Source organism: Convolutriloba macropyga, chromosome 5 (assembly GCF_964194025.1).
Source record: "Convolutriloba macropyga chromosome 5, txConMacr16.3, whole genome shotgun sequence".
In the NCBI taxonomy this organism is placed as follows: Eukaryota; Metazoa; Xenacoelomorpha; order Acoela; family Convolutidae; genus Convolutriloba; species Convolutriloba macropyga.
The window spans coordinates 51318299-51333443 of record NC_134472.1 but is presented as its reverse complement, the minus strand read 5'-3'; the positions used below and the strand labels follow the sequence as shown (position 1 = coordinate 51333443).

Here is a 15145-nt window from a genome sequence, read left to right as displayed (position 1 = left end):
CCTTTTGTTTTTTTGTCTACTTGATATTTTTCTCAAAAAAAGAGGTCCCATGTCCTTTCTGTTCAAATGCAAGTTAATTTGTTTAGTTTAGATATGATCTTATCTTTTTTGAGTTTTTTATTTTTTTAATGAAAAACAGGGAGATGTTGAGTTTCAGTTGTAATTAATGCTTTTTGTTTGATTTGATTTTGTTTTTCGTCTGTCTTTTGTTCTCGTTTATCAAAGGTATCAACGCACTCTTATGAGGCAAAAATTAATTTCTTAACGGTTTGAGTTTAAGGCAATTTTCTAAATGAATACCTTATATTCGAACAACATATGAAATTTTAAACGTTTCTATCGAAATAGGCCGTGCATATCAGACGATAGGCAAATATATGATTCGTTGATGCCAGATCATGATTCGAAATAGTGCCACCCAAAAATATGGTCCAGACCGTGTATTTTTCGTTTGGGAGGGGGTACCCCCCAGAAAAAAATTTTGGAATCAATTTCTACCACCTCAATTAAGTCAAAATAAGGTTGAGTGGGGTTGGAACATTATGTACGAACTGTAACTGACCTTAAAGAGCCTCTTTGCTTGTTAGAGGTTCAAAATGTCATTGATGCGTCTGCGTAATTTTATAGATCTGTTTTGAAATTGTTCACGTGTTATGTTCCGAGGTTTTGGTCCCAAATTGAGCTCTGATCAGACTTTCCAGACCGAAATTACCTCTGATCAGACCTTCCAGACCAAAATGATCTCTGATCAGACTTTCCAGACCAAAATGCGCTCGAAACGGCCTCTGATCAGACTCAAGTGCGCTCGAAACGGCCTCTGATCAGACTCAAGTGCGCTCGAAACGTCCCCTGATCAGACCGAACCCAGACCATGGTCCAGACTAAAAAGACTATGATCAGACCTTCCAGACCGAATTGACCTTTGACCGAACCGAACCCAGACCATGGTCCAGAATAAAAAGACCATGATCAGACCTTCCAGACCGAATTGATCTCTGATCAGACCGAACCCAGACCATGGTCCAGACTAAAAAGACTATGATCAGACCTTCCAGACCGAATTGACCTTTGACCGAACCGAACCCAGACCATGGTCCAGACTAAAAAGACCATGATCAGACCTTCCAGACCGAATTGATCTCTGATCAGACCGAACGGGCTGGGTAGTATCTTTTAATATTCAGAGATCCCTGCAGCATGAAAAGATGGAGCCTATCCAGGCGCAGGTGCCAGACCAAAGCGAATCTGATGAGACGATTTGGGTGGCACAAGAGAGGTATAGTGTAACCCAATTTACCTGGTTTTGAAAAGGTAATGTTAGCAAGGTAATCAGAACAATGACCCAGGTTTAGGTCCAGACCCAAATTGAGCTATGATCAGACTATGCACACTGAAATGACCTCTGATCAGATTTTCCAGACCGAAGTTACCTCTGATCAGACCTTCCAAACCAAAATGATCTCTGGTCAGACTTTCCAGACCAAAATGTCCTCTGATCAGACCGAACCCAGACCACTGTCCAGACTATAGTGCGCTTATGATCAGACTCAAATTCAGACCATTGTCCAGACTATAAACAGACTATGATCAGAATCAAGTGCGCTCAAAATAGACTGATTTGAGAAAGATTTTAATTATGAACAAATCTCTTAATTTCGCTATAATATATTCATTTCATAAAAACTGGTGTTTGCAGTATTAAAATCATCTAAGGAGAAGCCAATTCTGAAAATATTGCTAATGAAAACGAAACCTAACTGTTGAGAAAAAAAATTTGTTTACCATACCCCTTAGTTCATATTTCTGACTCAATGGATGAACTTAGACAACTTTCCACAAGAAACGTCGTGGTCTTCAGTTAATCAAAATTTCCTCTTGAGGGGATCGGCATTTGTTATCAGCTGGACTCCTTGTTTCTGATCAGAGTCATCGGACTTTAGATGAGTCTCTGATCGGAACGCTGCTTTATTGTTGCCTCTTGGCAGAGCCAACATCCCTCAATAAAAAATACAAAAAAATTGAAAAATAATGCACTCGAAATCAGACCTTCCAGACCGAATTGACCTCTGATTAGACCGAACTCAGACCATGGTCCAGACTATAAGGACTGTGATCAGACCTTCCAGACCGAATTGACCTCTGATCAGACCGAACCCAGACCATGGTCCAGACTATAAAGACTATGATCAGACCGTCCAGACCGAATTGACCTCTGATCAGACCAAAATCAGACCATGGTCCAGACTATTGTGCGCTCGAACCGCTTTCCAGACCTTGTAATTTCGGTCTGGGAACACAGGGGTGTGCGCTCGATTGGGTCTGATCATAGCTCAATTTGGGTCTGGACCAAAACCTGGGGACCACTCGTAGGTCTGATCAGAGGTCCAATTTGATCAGATCAGAGGGTAGAGTCTGGAAAACGGTCTGCTCAGAGGTTAAATGGGCTTGGCTTCTCAGCTTGGTTATGTACGTTCAACAGCAACAAATATAATTGTTCTTGAAAAAGCCGCTTCAAAATCTAGACATGCATCATTTTAAGTAAAAAGGAACCCGTTTCAAACACTTCAATATTTTTTCTCGAGTCATTAACAAATCATTTTGAAATACACTATATGGGCATACAATGTTCTCCGAAGCTGTCTCCTTATGATTCAGTCAGCAGTAGCCAAAATTTGCAATTTCTTTGGCAACGGTCTTGACCAAGGCTTGATTAAGACTATAGAGGTTTTGTGCAAGTCTTGGCATCTTGTAGCTAAGTATGGGCAAGTCTGATCAACTCTTGGAATTCGCTCCGTTTGCGTTTTTTGTTAAAATTTCATGAACAGAATCTGCTGGATATCTGTGTTTTCCCGTGCTAATGCATCAATAGAATTTTTTTTACTCGTTGCTTACAAAAATAATGCCTGATTGGAATTTCCGAGAAGAACCCCGTAAAATAAATCCCTCTGGCCATACTTTGTTCACAAGCAGCCAAACTTTTCGGGATAGCCTATTTGACAAAAAAGTCTTATAGATAGGCTTCTGAAATTGTCTTCTGAAATTGAATTACCGTTTTTAGCACAAAATCTGTCATTATAAACTGCTTCATTTTTAAATTGTGGCCTACTTAAATTTCCTGATCAAAACAAAAGCAAAATTTCTTACAAATTTGTATTATAAGGAACTGCGTGATTATAAGTGAATATTCGATCAATTTTCTACCATTTTTGAACTAACTTAACTGCACTACAACTATTATCTAATTTTAATTATCTCAGTAGTAATATAAATTGAATCAACTAATTGATTGATAGCAAGTAATTTGCGTGTACGAACTGAGTAATGCACAGGACAGAGCGATTTTAACACGATAGATGGAGTGGATTTTAACATAAGCCTGACAATAATCAATGAGGCATTAAAATTAGTTCTCTAATTGTTTTAGACCACCTTTGTAATAAACAAAGGAGAATGACATCTCTTTGTCATTTTTCTGGCAAATTCCGAGGAAACCAGTCGAACAAAATTGCTCTGCTAAACCAAAGCAAATAGTCAACAATTTCCTCATCTTAAGTTACCAACTTTTGATGAGCACATGTTTTTTCTGGTACTGGTCTTTTGCATTCGTCCTAGAATACTCCTCATAGAGGACGGCAAGGGCATTGGAGTATCTTTGGATATTTTTAAAGTTTTGTCAGAGTACTGATACAATTTGAACATAGGTGGTATAAATATATTATTAGTTTGATTAACAATATCAACATTTGCCTTTGTTTGAAGTTTGAGTTAATTCAAGATTTGGAATTAATGCATTTAGTGATAAAATAAAGAAACTATAAAACTTTCGAAGAGATGCATTTTTGTTTAAATTTTTTGTCGTGCCTTTTCGAGAATAGTTGGTAGTTCAATTGGTTTTGCCTTTATTTGTTGCCACTCTGTTGTACGTTTAGAGAAATCGGACGTTAGTCGTGCAAGATCTTGCAAGATTCGCTTGGATAATGTTGCATTTTCATGGTATTGCAAGCTGATTGTGTGGGAGATCTCTTTTAAATGTACCAAGATTAAGATTCAATCTCGTCTAGTCTATTTCGTAAGGTCGTTCAATTTATTGATTATCTAAACTACTTTTGAAACTATGATTTTAATGCTCTGCCTCAGGGGATCCCAAAACAGATTCTCGACTTTCTTCATAATTCGCCTCAGTGTTAACTGAAAGCGTAGACTTGGCCCTTCTCTGCAATCCGGGAATTCCCACCATCGAGAGAAAGTTTCTACCTTTCTTCTTGCTTTGTTTTTTAAGTTCCTCGCCATTGTCCATTTCTTTTTTATGTTCGCCTTCCAAATGACCCGTATGCTCAATGCCACTACCCACTCTTGGGTTCTTTTCCGGTAGCCCTGCTGATGGGGTAACTGAGTTGGAGACGCGTGCTGCAAGATCTAGTATCTCATTTCTTTCGGCCTCAAACTTCTGTTTCTGTCTCTCACATTCGGCCGCGAAATGATCGGCACGTTCCTTTGCAACTTTATAGTCATTCAGTCTTTCATCAGCCTGCAAATATCAATTGTTGTAAGCCTCCCCTAGTCGTGGAGTGGACCATATGAAAATACCAATTAAGTTGAGTGGTGGGGGGGGGGGGGTATTTTCGGTACCTTAATTACATTGTTGAGAACACTACTAAAATCGAACCAAATTCTCCTCGTTTAATCAACACCTGTTGAGATAATAGCAGTTTAATAAACTGCCAGTGTAATAAATTTTAATGACCGATGGACACTGGAAAAACACTTCAGCATTAGACTACGAATTTATCACACTCTTTTATCGCCACTGTTACTAAGTAAACAGTGGCGATAAAAGAGTGGTAATAAACTTGCAGTCTAAGGAATATTACCACAAGGTTGTTATAGCTAACGAGAAGTTATCAAACTCCAAGGCGAAGCCGATGTGCTATGATAACTTCGAGGGCGATAACAACCGAGTGGTAATTTTTTAAATCAACACCTATTGCAATCATGTTTGTTTTTTAGACTACAAGTTTATCAAACTATTTCCGTCATTATACTACAAGTTTATCACCACTCTTTTTTCGCCGCTGTTTACTTAGTAACAGTGGCGATAAAAAAGTGTGATAAACTCGTAGTCTAATGCTGAAGTGTTTTTCCAGTGTCGATCGGGCACTGAAATTTATTACACTGGCAGTTTCTTTAACTGATATTATCGCAACATGTGTTGATTAAAAAATTACCACACGGTTGTTATAGCCCTCGAATTTATCATAACAACTCGTCTTCGCCTCGGAGTTTGATAACCTGTCGGTGGCGATAACAACCGTGTGGTAATATTCATTTGTGGTCGACCAACTGTCTTTTCTTGTCCTAATTAGAATCGAGCAAGGCTTTTTTTTCATAAGTTAATTTCATAAGTCGACCTGCGAAACTTTCATGACTAGAAAAGTTGAACCAACCAAAGACCGTCGTTTCATCTTTTCTAAGAAACTCTTTAGTCTCTAAGAGGCCACACCACTTGACCTTTGAACAGTTTCACCAGTTGCCCTTTAAAGGCCAAAGCAGTTGATTTGTAACAAGGAAGACATCTTGGCCGATAATGAATATTACCACACGGTTGTTATTGCCACCGAGAAGTTATCAAACTCCGAGGCGAAGCCGAGGTATTATAACTTCGAGGGCGTCAAAAACTGTGTGGTATTTTTTTAATCAACACCTGTTGCGATCATTTCAAAATTGAACACACTCATAATTTTACCACATTACATCAACAACTCAAACGTTAGACTACAAGTTTATCAAACTGTTTCCATAATCAGACTACGAGTTTATCACCACTCTTTGTTCGCCACAGTTCACTTAGTAACCATGGTGATAAAAAGTGGGATAAACTCGTAGTCTAATGCTGAAGTGTTTTTCCAGTGTCAATAGGGCATTAAAATATATTGCACTGGCAGTTCATTTAGCTGCTATTGTCGCAACAGGTGTTGATTAGTTTTTCAAACCATCTGATCTCTAATTGAATTTGACCTCTAAAAGCTCAAACCCCTCGACCTACAGAAAGTCAGACCAGTTGACCTCTGAAAAATTAAATCACATGACTTTTTGATGACCATAAATCTTTCCAACATTAGTATTGGCTTGTTGAAAGCAACAGAAAGAATTGGATTATTCAGGTTAGCTGACCAGAATCTGAACATAGTTAAATAACTTCAGCATAAAAAAGAACTTCAGGTGAAGTCTGATATGAAAACGGAGGTTGTTTTTTGTCATGCTTGATGATTTCAAAAGGACATTGGCACAGTTCGGCGAGTTGGTGGCCCGACCTTGAAAAAACCTCATCTGTAACATAAAATTACTCATATAATAACAGCTTGGCGTAATACTACTGTTGTAACCAAACATTTGATCTTTCTGTACACCAGAATTCAATAAACTGGGAAATCAATCAGTATGGTGCTTGACAACAACATTTTTGATGAAAATTTTTTTTTCGAACGCCATTTCAATAAGACGACTACAATTAGCAAAAATTGAGAGGCAAATGCAAAGTGTTGAAAATTATCCTTATGACCACAACAAAAAATTTCAAGAATATTAAACAATCTCGCAACAGCTGCTTCGAACAAGAGTTTCAGCCAAAAAAATTGACCCCTGGAAACTGCAAAACCAGTGAATCAATATATTAGGCCAATCACGTGGATTTTCACTTCCCGCTGCTCTCAATGTATTGATTCTCTACTTTTTCACTTTTTGCCACTTCGTCAAATTAATTGAAGGGAGAACGTCAGTGGTCAGCTCTAAAATCAACTTTTACACCTCAGATTTTGCACCATAATTTGGTGTCACAGCAATCAAGGCAACAATCATTTAAATAAAGAAAATCCCATTAAAAATAACTGCAATAACACAAAAATGCAAATTATTTTTCAGTGACGCCATTTGGACCATCCTCTGACCCGATGCAACCAAGTTGTATAGAAACTGCTCGTCAGAATTTACACAATGTGAACCTTTGGATCCTTCGGAATCTTTAGAAAAAAACACAGAAACTGCAAGATACAAGCACCGTCGTACAATCCATATTTAAAATTATTCATAAGAACCCAACTGGATATTGTACCCGTAACTGTTTTTGTAATTAATGAGACAATTCACAATTGCTACGCGAAACTTCTATTGGAACGACCATCTTGGAAGCGCTGTCAGAGAAGCAGAGTACCTTGTCAGCGCTTGTCCTGAAACGTACTTGAGAAGCAGCAACGAACAAGACAATTTACTAACGCCAACCACACCTTGTTCGGCAGACCACTCTGAAACGTTCCTGTAGCCTTTTGAACAAATTACTTTTTTTCAATACTTCGTCATATTTGAAAGGGGTTGCTGACCGCGTATACTCGGTCGGTCGCAAAACAAAGAAATTGGAAACTTCGTAAAGACTTATTGAAATCTAGTTAACTTCTAGAAAAATGTGGCCATGTGCGTCAAGTCTTGTAGTCTAATGAACATTACCACACAATTGTTATCGCCACCGAGAAGTTATCAAACTCCAAGGCAAAGCCCAAGTGCTATGATAACTTCGAGGGCGATAACAACCGTGTGGTAATTTTTTAAATCAACATCTGTTGCAATCATGTTTGTTGTTTGACTACAAGTTTATCAAATTGTTTCCATCATTAGACTACGAGTTTATCACCACTCTTTTATTGCCATACTGTTTACTTAGTAACATTGTCGATAAAAGGGTGTGATAATTTCGTAGTCTAATGCTGAAGTGTTTTCCAGTGTCAAGAGGGCATTAAAATTTTTTACACTGGCAATTTATTTAACTGATATTATTGCAACAGGTGTTGATTAGTATTTCAAACCATCTGATCTCTTATTGAATTTGACCTCTAAAAGCTTAAACTCTCGACCTACAGAAAGTCAGACCAGTTGACATCTGAAAAACTAAAAGACATGACTTTTTGATGACCATAAATCTTTCCAACATTAGTATTGGTTTGTTGAAAGCAACAGAAAGAATTGGATTATTCAGGTTAGCTGACTAGAATTTGCACATAGTTAAATAGTTTCAGCATAAAAAACAAGTTCAGGTGAAGGCTGACATGAAAACGGTGGTTGCTTTTGTCATGCTTGATGATTTCAAAAGGACATTGGCACAGTTCGGCGATTTGGTGACCCGAACATGAAAAAACCGCATCTGTAACTTAAAATAATAAACATGAAATTACTCATATAAAAACAGCGTGGCGTAATACTACTGTTGTAACCAAACAGTTGATCTTTCTGTACACCAGAATTCAATAAACTGGGAAATCAATCCGTATCGTGCTAGACAACAACATTGTTTGATAAACATTTTTTTTATCGAACGCCATTTCAATAAGACGACTACAATTAGCAAAAATTGAGAGGCAAATGCAAAGTGTTGAAAATTATCCTTATGACCACAACAAAAAATTTCAAGAATATTCAACAATCTCGCAACAGCTGCTTCGAACAAGAGTTTCAGCCAAAAAACTTGACCCCTGGAGACTGCAAAACCAGTGGATCGATATTTTCGGTCAATCACCTGGATTTTCCATTCTCTACTTTTTCAGTTTTTGCCACTTCGTCAAATTAATTGAAGGGAGAACGTCAGTGGTCAGCTCTAAAATCAACTTTTACACCTCAGATTTTGCACCATAATTTGGTGTCACAGCAATCAAGGCAACAATCATTTAAATAATGAAAATCCCATTAAAAATAACTGCAATAACACAAAAATGCAAATTATTTTTCAGTGCCGCCAATTGGACCATCCTCTGACCCGATGCAACCAAGTTGTATAGAAACTGCTCGTCAAAATTTACACAATTTGAACCATTGGATCCTTCTAAATCTTTAGAAAAAACGCAGAAACTGCAAGATACAAACACCGTCGTACAATCCATATTTAAAATTACTCATAAGAAACCAACTGCTTATAGTATCCGTTACTGTTTTTGTAATTAATGAGACAATTCACAATTGCTACGCGAAACTGCTATTGGAACGACCATCTTGGAAGCACTGTCAGAGAAGCAGAGTATCTTGTCAACTCTTGTCCTGAAACGTACTTGAGAAGCAGCAACGAATAAGACAATTTTCTAACGCCAACCACACCTTGTTCGGCAGACCACTCTGAAACGTTCCTGTAGCCTTTTGAACATTTTTTTTCTCAATACTTCGTCATATTTGGAAGGGGTTGCTGACCGCTTACGTTCGGTCGCTCGCAAAACAATGAAATTGGACACTTCCTAAAGAATTATTGAAAATCAGTTACGTTGTCTTCTTAAAGAGTTAACTTCTAGAAAAATGTGGCCATGTGCGTCAAATCATATAGACTTTCTTTGGCCAGGATTTTATAAGTTTTGGGAATGCAGATACCGCGAATAAATTGATTCATGTTGAGTAGAAACTATATAGCGTTGAGTATTCTGGGCGCTGCTGGTCTCTACCGGTACCGAAAAACTAAAAAATGGCGCTGGCGCTTCTGCTGACTATTTTACCCCAATTGAGGACAACGTTGAAGTTCTGGAAGCAGTTTTGTCATCTCACTCAATCACCATTAAAGGAAAAGTACTTTCTGTCAAAAATGAAAAACAATTCTTCCGGCATAGTTAAAATGTGCATAACCTTAATGCACTTTGAAATGAAACGTGATCTATTTTTGAGGCAGAAAACTAGTTTATTGAAAAAAATAGGAAAGGAAACTAACCATTCAAAAAATGCAATTTGAACCCTGGAAACTATCAAAACCCCACAATCTATCAGTTAATCAGTTTGGTTTGAGATAGTAAATAATTGATGATAAATTGCAGAATAGTCACCTCTTTTTCAAATTTTGTTTTTGTATCTTTTAACTCATCGAGAATGATGCTAAAATATTACAACCATTTGAAGTCATGATGAAGATCAAAATAATCCCTAAAATTACAAATAAAACTTTGTTTAAGTCTACTGAATTTGTTATAATTAATTCAAAGTCATGCTTAATGGCAAAATAATCCTTCAATTTAAAGTTTTTGACAGTTTTGTATTTTGGATTAACCCTTAACCGAAATTAATTGCAGATAATCTCAGTACGGTTGATTAATGTCTCAATTAGTAAACCTCACTAAGCCAGAAAATTAACTTATTAAAAAAATGTAGCAAAGCAAATTAACCATTCAAATAATGCAATTTGAACTCTCGAAACTATCAAAATCCCACAATCTATCAGTTTAACTGATTAGTTTGAGATAGTAATTAATTGACGACCAATTGCAAAAAAATTACAATTATTCGGTGTCATGGTTAAAAATTTTAATTTTAAATCAAATTTTTTTAATTTAAATCAAACTCATGTTTACTGCCGAAAAATTCTTCAATTTAAAAAGGCTACCCGTCTAAAATGTTGGAAAAGCTTTTAACCGAAATGACTTGCAGATAATCTCAGTACTGTCGATTAAAATCTTATTTTGTAAACATTCATTAATACCAAAACTTTCCCCAATTTTACAAACAACGTTTTTGTTTAAATACAACTCTTCTGATATAAATAATTCTAAGTGATCCTTAATGGAAAAATATACTAAAACCAAAATTGCCGCCGGTTTGTTTTTTGGATTAACCTTTAGTCAAAATTAATTGCTGGTAATGTCAGTACGGTCATTTTTCTGGTCGCTTGACTTAAAACCAATTCGACTCCTTTCAAAATTTTTTTAGACTGAAGTCCACAAACGCAGAATATGGGCCTCCACGTGTTTTGAAACCTAATCACCAGTAATTGTGAAATTTGCTTTCTAGTAAGCCATTTTCGGCATTTCGAGATTTTGACAATTCGACTAAAACTTTTAAAGTGGAAATCATTTGCTGGACTTTCCATAAAAGTCCAGTTGGACTTTCCATAAAAGTCCGCCGTTTTTCCGACCCGGTGAGCAATTAGGGTCAATTTTATTATGAGTTAAAGCTATCAGTAATACTAGAACTAAAATCAAGAAAAGTAATTACAAATTTCGGTACTGGCAGGGAAGGCTTGTGTTTGATAATTTCTTTCTTTAATTTCTTTCAATAATTAAAAAAATTCTTTCTTTCTTTAATTTGTTTTGATAATTTCGCTCATTAATTTCTTTCCCAACCATTGATTTATCGTCCTGTTGTAATTTGTTTTTTGCTTTACGCACAGGTTGCCATGGCAAACCTTTTGAAACCAGACAAGAAAACCAATTAGTTGAATTTCATTCAGATATAGCGGAATTGCCGGAATAGTGTTCACCATTATCAGTAAAGCTGTCGACGAATCTGGTCAGATGCAGCTAAAAAGACTAGGGATGAGTGGAATGAGCAAACTTTGATTAGCAGGACCACAATTGTGGGAAAAATATAGAAATTAAAAAATGATCAGATTAAGAATGCAATAATCGCTCTAGGAACTTGAAGGAAAAAAAATATAAGAAAATGACAGTAATTATGTGATCTTCCGCAGGTTGCAATCTCAGATCATAGTGAGTTCTAATCAGACGCGCTTTGGTAACCTCAGGGTGTTTTGTGAGGTAAAAAGGGCAATTGGACAATAGCTCATGCATGTGCAGTTAGAGTTGCGATTAATCGGACCAATGTTTTGGAAATTTTGTAAGAAGCAAATTAAAATTCAATCAAAGTCCCTAAACTTTGAAAAATTTTCACCAAAAAAAGCATCGTTGTTGTGTAGCACGCGTTGATGTTTGTAAATAGTTTAGGTGTCTCAAATACTTTGTCATATGTGGAAGGGATTCCTGAGCTTGTATGTTCTGTTTCTAGCAAAACAATGAAATTCGACACTTCGTGAAGAATTTTTGAAAATGAATTACGTTGTTCGTCTTCTTAAGAATTGACATCTTGAAAAATGTTGTCAAGTATGTTAAGTCAAATATATTTTCTTTGGCCAGGATATTATAGGCTTCGGAAATCCAGATCACGCGGTTAATTTGATTCATATTGCGTACAAAACTATCTAGTTGAGCATTATGGGATTTGCTGGTCTCTACCGGCACCAAAAAATAGAAAAAGAAAGCGCTGGTGCTTCTGCTGACCAGATTACACAAATTCAGGTAAAGCTGTGTTTTTGGAAGCAACCTGTTGTTTTTTGGATTAACCTTTAGTCAAAATTAATTGCTGATAATGTCAGTACGGTCATTTTTCTGGTCGCTTGACTTAAAACCAATTCGACTCCTTTCAAAATTTTTTTAGACTGAAGTCCACAAACGCAGAATATGGGCCTCCACGTGTTTTGAAACCTAATCACCAGTAATTGTGAAATTTGCTTTCTAGTAAGCCATTTTCGGCATTTCGAGATTTTGACAATTCGACTAAAACTTTTAAAGTGGAAATCATTTGCTGGACTTTCCATAAAAGTCCAGGTGGACTTTCCATAAAATTCCGCCGTTTTTCCGACCCGGTGAGCAAGTAGGGACAATTTTATTATGAGTTAAAGCTATCAGTAATACTAGAACTAAAAATCAAGAAAAGTAATTAAAAATTTCGGTACTGGCAGGGATCTGCGAAGGCTTGTGTTTGATAATTTCTTTCTTTAATTTCTTTCAATAATTAAAAAAATTCTTTCTTTCTTTATTTCTTTTGATAATTTCGCAATGAAATTCGACACTTCGTGAAGACTTTTTGAAAATGAATTACCTTGTTCGTCTTCTTAAGAGTTGACATCTTGAAAAATGTTGTCAAGTATGTTAAGTCAAATATATTTTCTTTGGCCAGGATATTATAGGTTTCGGAAATCCAGATCACGCGGTTAATTTGATTCATGTTGCGTACAAAACTATCTAGCTGAGCATTATGGGCTTTGCTGGTCTCTACCGGCACCAAAAAATAGAAAAAAAAGAACTGGTGCTTCTGCTGACCAGATTACACAAATTCAAGTAGACCTGTGTTTCTGGAAGCAAATTTGTAGTGTTTCTGGAAGTAGTTTTTCTTTTAATTAGCATAAAAGAAAAACTACTATCTGTCAAAAGTGAAAAACAATTCTTTCGTGGCAGAGTTAGAATGTTCATATTCTTAATGCACTTTAAGACGGAGCGTGATCCATTTTTGAGGCAGAAAACTAGTTTTGGAAAAAGGTAATAAAAGAAATAAACCATTCAAATAATGCAATTTGAACTCTCGAATCTATAAAAAATTCCACCTTCTATCAGTTTAAATTTTCAGTATGAGATAGCAATTAATTGAGGGTTAATTGCGAGAATAGTCACCTTTTTCAAATTTTGTTTTTTTAACATTGAACTCAACGAGAAGAATAATAAAATATTACAATTAATCGAGGTCACGCTTAGGATCCAAATTCATGGACATTGTTAAGGGAAAAACAATCCTTCAATTGAAAGTGGCTGCCTATGTCAAATTTTGGATTAACCTGTAACCGAAATTGTTTAAAGATAATCTCAGTACGGTTGATTAATAACTCCTTTTGTAAATATCAATTAATATGAAAACAACTCCCAATTTTACAAATAATATTTACATCTAAATATAACTATTTTGTTATAATTAATTCTAAAACATGCTTAATGGCAAAAAATAAATCTACAACAAAAATTACCGCCCGTTTTTTTGGATTAACTTTTTGTCAATTTGTTTGCAAATAATTTCAGTGCAGTAGTTTATGTTGGTCACTTTCAAATGTTTTGAGACCTAAATACCAGTAAATGTGAAATTTGCTTTCTAGTCAGCCATTTTACGCATTTGGAGATTTCAACGTTTCTACTACAACCTTTAAAGTGGAAAAATTTTGCTGGGATTTTCAAAAATGGTACCGCGGTTTTTCTCAACCGGTGAGAAAGTAGGGTCAGTTTTTAATGAGGTAAAACTATTATTAACACCTGTACAAAAATTCATAAAAAATAATAGAAAAATTCGGTAATTAAAATGATATGTGTAGGCATCATTTGTTAATGCTATTCATTAACTTCATCCCTAACCATTAAATTATCGCCCTGTTGTAAATTGTTTTTTTTTATTTTGTTCACATTTTTTAACATGCTAAAATGCTATTACAGAACGGAATTGTATCGTTTTTTGAAACCAGATAAGAAAACCAATTAACTGCAATCCATTCAAAAATAGCGCAGATATGAAATAAACCTCGATCAGAAACACTATCAAGGAATTTGTTAATGCTGTTCATTAACTGCTTTCTTAAAGATTGGCTTATGGCCCTGTTTTAAGTTGTTTTTTGCTTTACGCACAAATTTTAACGTGCTAAAATGCTACTGCAAACCAGAATTGTATGCTTTTTTAAATCCAAATAAGAATACGAATTAACTCTATTCCATTCAAATATAGCGCAGATATAAAATCAACCTCTATCAGAAGCACTATCAAGGAATCTGGTCAAATTCCAATAAAAAACTAGGGATGACGGGAATGAACATAAATTGATTGACAGGACCAAAATTGTGGAGAAAACGCAGAAAACTAATAGAAGTTTATCTAAAAGAACGCAAGAAATGCTCGCAGAGTATAGGGGAAATAAAAGTCTACGTAAACAATAATATTTTTGAGGTCCTCTGCAGGCTGCATTCCCAGTTTAAAATGGGTTCTAAATAGACGAGCTTTATGGAACTCAGTTGCTGTTGCGGCTGCTCAAGAATCCCAGCGGAACCCAATCTTCGCGGACTGCTTCTCGTGTTTTACACAGGCCTGCTTCTTTACATAAATTGATTGACTATTAATAAGCTGAAAAAGTGTCGCACGGTCGAATTAAAGAACCTCAATTTTTTTTATTGAAAGTATTTTCTTCAGTGATAAACTATACTCAATGTCGTGCTGAACTTTGTAAAGCTTCATTCGGTGTTAGTTATGTTGCCAGCTTCTCATAGAAAAACTCAATTAACTTGGAAAACGTTGCGTTTTCCCTGTCTAGCAGCTTAAAATTGACAAAGACTAAAGCCGTTCAAGAATCAAATCATAGTAAATTTGAAAACCAATTGATCTCGGTACCTGTTTCTCAATCAGTATGATACGGTCTCATCATTCAATTGAAAGGGTTAATGTAAATAAAGAGGTATATATCATCTATAACATCATCAGAACTCGTTCCTGATCAGTTAATCATGTAAATTTATTTATGTCAAAATTTACATTGTAAATGTCAGGTTACTGCAAT

General features: G+C 35.9%; 2 protein-coding genes across 2 annotated transcripts in view; one reads left to right on the top strand and one right to left on the bottom strand.

Moving 5' to 3' along the window:
* Nucleotides 1–15145, top strand: part of LOC142339444 (uncharacterized) — a 512010-nt gene that overhangs the window by 56421 nt on the left and 440444 nt on the right. The gene's annotated exons all lie outside the window — the stretch shown is intronic.
* The window catches only part of LOC142340079 (uncharacterized), a 29060-nt gene continuing 17057 nt past the window's right edge, over nt 3143–15145 (bottom strand). The window contains exon 3 of the mRNA XM_075390493.1: nt 3143–4528. Coding sequence (XP_075246608.1) covers nt 4121–4528 — 408 coding nt within the window. The 3' untranslated portion in view covers nt 3143–4120. The remainder of the gene's footprint in view (nt 4529–15145) is intronic.